Source organism: Carlito syrichta, unplaced genomic scaffold (genome assembly GCF_000164805.1).
Source record: "Carlito syrichta isolate Samal-C Ts95f unplaced genomic scaffold, Tarsius_syrichta-2.0.1 Scaffold302986, whole genome shotgun sequence".
Classification (NCBI taxonomy): Eukaryota; Metazoa; Chordata; class Mammalia; order Primates; family Tarsiidae; genus Carlito; species Carlito syrichta.
In genome coordinates this window covers 122,252-131,750 of record NW_007247082.1, presented here as the reverse complement: position 1 = coordinate 131,750, position 9,499 = coordinate 122,252, and the positions used below count along the sequence as shown (strand labels likewise).

General features: G+C 45.3%; 1 protein-coding gene across 1 annotated transcript in view; it reads left to right on the top strand.

Moving 5' to 3' along the window:
- The first annotated feature begins 7,193 nt into the window (after positions 1–7,193).
- Positions 7,194–9,499, top strand: part of LOC110595579 — an 82,663-nt gene continuing 80,357 nt past the window's right edge. Inside the window, exon 1 of the mRNA XM_021711986.1 lies at positions 7,194–7,431. Coding sequence (XP_021567661.1) covers positions 7,194–7,431 — 238 coding nt within the window. The remainder of the gene's footprint in view (positions 7,432–9,499) is intronic.

Genomic DNA, 9,499 nt, shown 5'->3' with positions numbered 1-9,499 from the left:
ACCAGTGTGGCTAGAATGTGCTCCTGAGAGCCTCTGCAAACCCTAAGTTACCCCATGCTCTTGGGATTTGCACAGAGAAATCAGCACTGACCACCATCCAGTCAAGCATCCCAGACACCAGGCACATAATCCTTCCAAAGTAGCTGCATTTAGGACATTTCAGTCTTGTGAGTACCAGTCTGCATGCACCTGCTGCACATACAGGCTGGGGGTCCAGGCTGGAGGAGTAGTTAAAGGCCTGCCCCTGCTCCTGGCCCCACCCTATCCCCAGCATCCTATGTGGATCCCAGAACTGGGTGTGGGAGCCAGACCCTCTTCCCTCCACTTTTGGGAAAAGAAAAGTGAGAGTCAGGATCCTGGGCCTCTTCTTCCCAGTCCTCCTAGCCCAGAACATCAGGCACAGGCCACACCGAGTCCTGAGGAAAGGGCATTGATCTGGGAGGAAGCTTAGGGTAGTCACCAGCTGGGTAGGGATCAGTGGGAGCTAGCACTCATATTTAAAAGTGAATAAGAGTTCATCAGACAAACAAGAGGGTCAAGGGATGTGGGGCTAGCATTAGCAACATCAGGAAAATGTGAATGACCAGGTGCCTTACAGTCCCTGAGACTTGAGCTGTGTGCAGGGGCAGTGGGAGATGAGGCTGGAAGAGCTCTGGGAGTTAATCAGGGGGAGCAGAAGGAAAGGTGAGCTCAGGCCACCCAGAGTGCCACAGTGAGGGCTCTGGATCTGGTGCACACTTCCTGAGAAAGGAAGAGGAGTGTAGCAGGGAGAAGACTGCTGAGTCCTACACTCCCTCCTATGCTCCCCACCGGGAAGGATACTTGACTTGGCGCTTGGAGTTTTCCATGGTTTGAATGTCCTTGTCTCCTCCAAAAGGTATATATTGAAACTTCCTCACAACAGCAACAGTATTAAGAAGTGGGGTCTTTAGAAGGTGACTAGACTATGAGGCTATTCCCTCATGGTGAAGATCAGTATCTTATAAAAGGACTGAGGGAAATAGCTAGACTCTTTTGCCCTTTTGCTTTCTGCCATGTGAGGACACAGCAACAAGTGCCATCTTGGAGGTAGAGGCTGAGCTCTCAACAGACACTGAATCTGCTGGGTCTTGATCTTGGACTTCCATCTTCTAGAACTGTGAGAAATAAATTTCTGTTCTTTACAAATCACCCAGGTTCAGATTTTTTGTTACAGCAACAGGAATGAACTAAGACAGCATTCTACTGCCTGCATGCTGTCTCCCCAGTCACCTTTTCACAAGTACCTGAGGCAGAGCCTCAGCCCTTGCACATTTCACCAAATCCTAAACCAGCAGGTATAGGCTTACAGTAGTCATTTCTCAAATGCGTGTAAGACTCATATGTTAGCTAAATGGGGAACTTAGCAGCCCAGAACCCAGCAGAGGGCCAGAAAGGGAACAAAAAAGACTTCCAAACAACCAGGGTAGGTATTCTAAAGTCCATGCACAAAACCTAAACTTTTGACTTATCAATGATCCCTGTGACCCCCACTTGGGGCCTCTTTATTTTTGTTTTACCTGAAGATTTGTTATTTGAGTTCCAACTCACAAAAGATTTGAAGAGAGGTGGGCAAGGCTGCACAGGGACAGCAAGGAGAACAGCGGTTGATGGGTTGATGGTGTGTGAGATGTCATTAAAACCAGGGGCAGCAGAAAAGGAGATGCAAAAGATGGCCAAATTGGGACAAACAGACCCATGAAACAGGGCGGGTCAACTCTCAACCATGAAACAGGGCAGGTCAACTCTTGAGTAGCAGCCAAGAATTCATACACACGCTGATGACCCAGAGTCACCAAGGAAAGACTACTGAGCCATTGTGCATTTTTTTATTTAGAAGGTATGGATTATGAAATCCATGCAGGAGGAGCTTTACTTAAAACGGTTAAGTATTTCAGGCAGGTGTTGGTATTCAAGAATGATGCCTCAATTATCCAAAAAATCCTCTCAGGGAACTTCCAAGGAGGGTGTTCTCATGCTATCATTCCTACACGGAGTGAGGCCTATTGTACACCTGGACCTGTGTAAGGCATTGACATGAGTGCACGTGACCAGTCATTCATGCCTGGTGGGAAGACACATGATACACAGGACAGTTGCCTTCAGCACAAAGCATGGTGACATTTATCCACGTTGTCCTCTTAGCTGGAGAGCTCAGAGGAAGGAGCAACAAAGACTGGTTGGAGAGACTGAGAAAGTTTTATCAAGGTGGGGAGTGGCTTGAACTTTGCATAAAAAATGCAGAACTGTAAGATGTCAGTAAAAGGGAGTTTCCACTGAGGTGCCAAGACACAATACATATGAGATGAACAAAGCTAGAGGCCTCATATTTCCAGATTTCAAAACTTCTTACAAAGCTACAGTAATCTGAACAGCATGGTACTGACATAAAGATAGCCATATAAGCCAATGGAACAGAATAGAAAGTTCAGAAATAAAGCCTCACATATATGGTTAAATGATATTTTACAAGAATGCTGAAACCATTCCATGGGGAAAGGATAGTCTTTTCAAGAAATGTTACTGGTAGTACTAGAGAAACTAGATATCCACTTGCAAAAGAAAGAAGTTGGACCCTAACACTATACCCTTTACATAGATGAACTCTAAATGAATTAAAGACCTAAATGTAAGAGCTAAGTAGTTAAACCTCTTAAAATAGAATATAGGGAAAAATCTTTATAACATTAGATGTGGCAATGACTTCTTGGCTATGACACTAAAATCACAGGCAACACAAAAATAGATAAATTGGACTTCATCAAAATGAACAACTTTTGAGCATCAAAGGACACTATCAACAAGATGATGAGGCAACCATGGAATGGGATAAAATATTTACAAAAGACATATCTGATAAGGGATTAATATCAAGAGTGTATAAAGAACTCCAATAGGTTAACACAAAAAAATAACCCTATTAAAAAATGGGCAAAGAACTTGAATAGACAATTCTGCAAATAAGTTGTACAGATAACCAACAAACACATGAAAAGATTCTCAATATTACTAGTCATTAAAGAAATAAAAGTAAAAACTCCAATGAGTTACCACTTTATATTTATTAGGATGACTATCATAAAAAAAACAGAAAATAACAAGTGTTGGTGAGGGTGTAGAGAAATTAGAACCCTTGTACATTGCTGGTAGAAGTATAAAATGGTGCCACAACTATAGAAAACAGTATGACAGTTCCTCAAAAAAATTAAAGATAGAATCACTATGATCTAGCAACTCCACTTCTGGGTATATATCCAAAAGAATTGAAAGGAAACTCAAACAAATATTTACATATCCATCATCATAGCATTATTCACAAAGGCTGCGAGATGAAATGACCCAAATGTCCATCAACAAATGAATGGATCCACAAAATGTTGTGGGATGTCATTCTGTCTTAAAAGAATATAATTCTTACACATGCTACAACACAGTGGAAACTTGAGGACAGTATGCTAAATGAAAAAGGCCATTCACAAAAGGACAAATACTGTATGATTTTTTTTTCAGGTGAGGTATCTAGACTAGTCAAAATTAATGAGACAGAAAGCAGAATGGTGGTTGCCAGGAGCTAGAGTTAGTGTGTAATTAACACAGCTTCAGACTGACAAAATGAAGAGTTATGGAGCCAGATGGTGGTGATGGTTATCAACATAGTAGATGTATTTAAGACCACTGAGCTGTATACTTAAAAATGGTGCATTTTATATTATAGATTTTTAACCACAACAAAAAGCTATAGAAAAAAGACACAATACACATAAAAATTCCCAAATAGGGGGCAGATTTGTAAAGGATATACTAATAACTCAATTTACAGCTCTAAATACTCTATATGGGAGATTCAAAAGGATTTTGTAAGTATTTCTTTAGAAAAATATTTGTTGTATTTTCCCAAAAAGAGTGAGAGAGTGTGGAGTTCCTCGCACCTTGCCCGAAGGGTAGTTGCAGGTCCAGGAGCTTTGGCAGGAAAATTTGGATATCCTCTCAGTTGCGATTAGTTGGAAAACTTGGATTTTCTCTCATTTGGACCAGGGTCTGACTCAAGCCTGAAATACTTGAAAGCAAGAGCCTGGGCTTCCTTGCTGCTTCCACCATGGTGGTGGATTGGAGTTGTTGATTTGGGATTGGCCTGAACCCTGAGATTGGGCAAAGATTGTGGGGGTGTCTCTCTTAGCATGTGTGTATGTGAACTAGATAAAGACCACATATGGAAAAGACGTGTGAGGATGTTCTTCCATCCTGTCCAATTGGCTACCTAGGTAGTTGAGGGTGGATCTCAGTGGGCAGTGAACTGCTGGATGTGTTGAGGCTGTGAAAGGACTGAAGTGGTCGACGGACTAGGGGTGCAGTGCTGAGTAAGGGTCACGCAGAGAGGTTCCCCAGGCTGAGGGAATCCTACATACTCCAGAGAGCATCCACAGGGAAGAGTCAGCTTTATGCTTGGTCCAGTCCCATGAGCCAGATCCTTCTTAGGAGAGTCCTATGCAAGTCAGAACGTCCCTGCTCCCTAGAACTCCTCCTTTTCCTCGCACAACAACTTTCAGGGGTCATAGGCAGCAGTTTTCCAGTGGGGAGGAGGTCAATGGGAAACAAAACTAGCAGATCACATCCCCTTTTCCCAAGGCAGGCAGGCCCAGGCAGCCCTAGCTTGGGTTGGAACAGGCAGGGAGAGGAAGTCTTACCTTTGAAGATTGAACTGGTACTGGGCATTATACTTTCTGAATAATATCTGAATTGAGTCTTAAAGTTATAGCAGGGAGTTCTGTAGCTTTGTAACCAGAAAGCAAGGGAAGAATTATACCCCATCGAACACGTTGCTTAAGTCAGTTGCTTACGACTTTTAGAATCACAGGCTCTGAAACCTGCTTGTTCCATCTATAGGTTACAGTATATGGCCCCCACTTCTGGATCAGCAGTTTGCATCTCCCTTGGACTTTAGGCAGTGCCCTCCCTGAATATCCTAAAACCAGAGCTCTGCTTGGACTCCTGGAGCCCACTAATCCCTCCAGCCTCACAGGCTTGTCTTCCGAGGTCACCTTCCTGCATGTCAGCCCCTATGTATAGCTGGCCTCTCTTGCCTTCCTGCCCTCATGAAGCTGTGTTTGCCCTACCCTGCCCAACTTCCTGTTGCCCCACCCATCAGCTGATCCACAGGGCCCCAGATAAACAAATGGCTCACTATTCTCAAGTTCTCCATCGGCAGACTCTCCACCAACTCTCACAGTAGCCATGTTGTCCTGTGGGACCGTCTTCCTCAGCAGACTTATCCCATGGGGGATCCTCCCTCTCCCATGCTCCTCAGAGTTTGGGTCAGACTCTTCTTTGGGATTCCTTGCTCCTGAGCTGCATCATGTGGCATTCCTGGAAGTGCCACGCTCTCCGCCACTTCCAGGAATTTGTGTGCACTGTGTCTGCCACCACGGTCCTTCCCTGGAAGCCTTCTTGGACTTCTAGAACATCACAACCCATGTGTGCTACCCATTTACCTCTCCAGTGTGATTGGTGGTTTGGGGTGCATCTGCCTTTAGACATGAGCCCCTTTAAACATGAGGGCCTTCGTATCTTATTTGTGTTCATGTCCACGGTGACTGGAACAAAATCAGTGAATGGAGGTGGTTAGATTAGCATTTTCTAAAATCCCTTTTTGGGCCAGCACAGGGGATGGACGAAAAGGAGGCATTTGGTGCCATTGTTTAGGCATAGTTGGGCACCGAACTGATGGGGTGGAGAGGAGGGTCCTGGTTATTCTCACTGAACCGGAAGCATGCAGACCTATGTAGCTTCCTCTCCCCAGGGGTCCCACCCCACCTCTTCATGGTCCTTCCCCTCACTCAGTTCCCAGTGCCTACAAGTGCTTATTCACTGCACAGAACCCTGAGGGAAAAGTAGCCTTGGGTTTGTTTCAATCCCAAAGAGACTGACATCATCACCAGGATGGGTAGGGTAGGGAGCCTTTGGCTAAGGAAATGTAGCGATATCGTGAGCTCTGGAGCACTGGGCAATGTGTGCTGAAGGTACAGAGTGGTTCTCTGCTTGGTACCCTCAAGTTCATGCCATGAAATCAGAGTTTTCCAGATGCAAGGAAAGCCCCTTTCATGCTGCTGCCTGGGTGTTTCTCCTCCTCCTTCTGGCACTCCTCATCCCATGAAGACTCCTGGGCAGGCTCGATGTACCGCTGGCTGTCCTCCACCCTGGCTACCACAAGTTCTTCCTGAAAAACCGCTCTCAGCCAGTCTTCTTGCTGACAACTTCCTCTTCCAGAACAATGAGGAGCAAAGAAACTAATGTTTACCAGTTTATGCCAGAAGTATTGGGTGATCCCATCACAAATATAATCTCCCTTGCCATATTAACCGTGGGAATTGATTTTGCTATTCCCATTTTTAGGTGAGGAGACTAGGCTTACTGCCCAGCATCTATGGCTTGTTTGGGTTTTGAGTTTGGGCTTATCTGACTCTGAAACCTGTGCTGCACCATCGTCCCTTCCCTCCAGAGGAGAGATCATGGAAGTTACATCTCTCCTGCTTGTGGGGTAGACATTGGCTCTGTCTTGCCACTTGTCCCATGGGAGTAGGGTTGTACTGGGGAGTGGGGCCCCCACAGAGTTTGGGCCCGGGTTCCAGAAACCATGGCAGCCCCTCCCCTGCCAGCTGGTCTTCACTTACCCCTCCTTCCCTGGCTACTTCTGCCCTGTCCTTGTCCCTGCTTCCTCTAGTCCTCACTCTGCAGGGCTTGGTGATGCTATTTTCCCCACATGCCTATGCTCAACTCAGTTCAAATCCAAATGCAATTCTATTTGATTCATCCCAACCAGTCACTGGGCATATTTTATGCCAGGCCAACTGCACAACTCCAGGAAACACCATTCCACAAAAATACAATCCCTGTAGTGCCCCTGGCATTGGGAAAGCAGTACCTCTGCTCCCTGCATTGGGAAACAGAGGGAGAAACAAGGCTAGGCACTGGAGGAGGATAATGCACAGTTCTTGCAGGCCAGGGGGGGTACTTGCTGTTTGCATGGTGCCCTTCCTTCTCAGCCACCAGGGCCAAGGCTGGGGAGTGCTCCCGTGTCAGATCACATGTGGAGAGGAGGGAGACCCAGGTGGACAGGCAATTCCAAGAGGAAAGTATGGCTATGTAGGAAGGTATGAGTGAGAAAGATGATGGCAAAGATGTACGATGGAGAAAACAAAGGACGGCAAATAAAGGAGAGTTTACACTCTAGTCACCACAATAGTAGCCCTGCTATACCCGGTCAACCCCTACCTGTACAGCCTGACCTGGACAAAACCTTCTGGAGATCCAGTTCTCTCCCCCAGGCTCCTGAACAGCAGCTCCCCAGGTGTGGTGCAGCTTTGGTCGGGCCTCTGACAGCTGCTCTGACAGTGCCAGAAGTTGTGGAGGCTGTGGGTAAGCCCTGGCTCCACCCCCAAGTGAGGTGGCTGGAAAGGCCCTGAAATCTCACTCCAGTCCACTGGACCTTGGGCTCTGGGGACAACACATGTCTTTGCTACCAGATGTGGTCCTGGAGCAAAGAGAACTCGCTCTAGGCTCAGAGTGCTGCAGGTAACTAGGTCAGATGTGGAATAAAGACCACAGCGCAGAGTTGGAGGCTGTTGTTGCTACTGCTGGCAGCCCTGCTGCCACATACCCGGGCAAACAGGTTTCTCAAGACAGAAGGGTACAGACATGTAATTATAATGCACAGCCTGGTGATGATGGTTGATAATACTGCATTGTTTTTCTTAAATTTACTAAGAGAGTGGATCACAAGTGTTCTTATTATGCCAAACAAAATGGTAACCAAGTGAAATGACAGATGTGTTAATCAACTTGATGGTGATAATCTGCGGGGGCCAGCCCCTGCAAGTTTTGGGGAGTCCCTTGGAAGATGTGGTGGCGTCGGCGAATCTGTAGGGATAGATATTAAAAGAAAGAAAGATGGAAGGATAGATATAAAGAGGAAGAAAGAGAAAGAAAGAAAGTGGGCAACTGTTCAGTGAAATGAGCAGAAGCCGTTTATTGAAAGTTACAGCAGGTATTTATCCCCAAATTTTAGACAGGCAGTCTCACAAGTCTTTCACGTGAACACAAAGCCAGGTGCGGGGGGGCATCCCCCACCCACCAAATGCTTAGGTGTGAGGAGGACAAACCCCAAGATTGTCTCATTGTTCCCTTTGCTAGTTAATGTTCTTCAAAAGCAGTGTAACAATCCTTACTAGTCTAATGATGTTCTGATAATCAATAACTTCTAAAGCTCACTCAATACCCGTGACGACTAAATTAAACTCTACCACTTATACAATGCTACAGAAGCTCTTAATTATAGCTTAAGCCAATTTCCTAAAGAATGTGGCCCAGTCCAAAGACCACACTGGGCCCTACAGGATGTGGCCCAGTCCAAGGTCCACGGTGGGCCACCTTTTGGAACAATAGACTACAATCTCTTAACAAAATGGCTATTCCAAAGTCTTATATGTCTATCTAATTTCTATGAAAGTTTTCCAATTCTTAATTCTAATATATAAAGTTGATTAGCAGCAGCAAAGCTTCTAAAACCTAAATGTAAATTGTAAATGTACTAAGGCAAAAACTTCGATAGTAGAAAGTGGAGACAATGACATTTCTAAAGTTAACTATATTCTTATTAAACCTAAAAATATTATGATTGATTATGTATGAACTAACATGATTCGTAGCATGCCCTATTCTACAATACCTTCTATGAATAAAATAAATTCAATTTCTATAATAGGTAGAAAAGAGACCTTACACTAACTGTAGCTAAAGCCGACCCAAAAGAATGCAGCCCAGTCCAAAGTACATGCTGGGCTCTCAGGAATGTGGCCCAGCCCAAACTCTGTGCTGGGCCACTCTCGAAAATCATCTTCACCATTGAAAAGCTGCAAACAGCTCTCCCTAAGTATATACTAATTCTATAAATATTCTTTTAAATCTTATAAAGAAGCTTGTACCATATAAAAGGCTCCCAAATGTGACCTGAATTTGAATTATATCTAATACCTAGGCCGAAACCGCAGTTTATGGGAAACAGGAACAATGGGTTTCTAGAGTCAGCTATGCCTGTCACAGTCACAGAGTCTTCAGCTTAGGCCGGCAGAGTTCCTTTAGGTTGTTCTTGTGCTGCATGGCAAAAGGGGGAGGAAAATGGGGTCTACGGCTCTCGAACACGTCCTAGCGGTCTCGAGGTCCACGGCCCTTCCTGATCCCTAACGCTCAGTGGGCCTCCGTGGCCGGCTCCCAACAATAATCACTTCACAATGTATATGTATATCAAATCATGCTGTACACCTTCAGTACACACAATTTTTGTCACATATACCTCAATAAAGCCGAAAAAATAAAAATTAAAAAAAACATGCACCCTCAAAGACAGGAGAGCCGGGCTCGGTGGCTCAGCCTGTAATCCCGTGTCTTTGGGAGGCTGAGGTGAGTGGATTGCCTGAGCCCGCGGGTT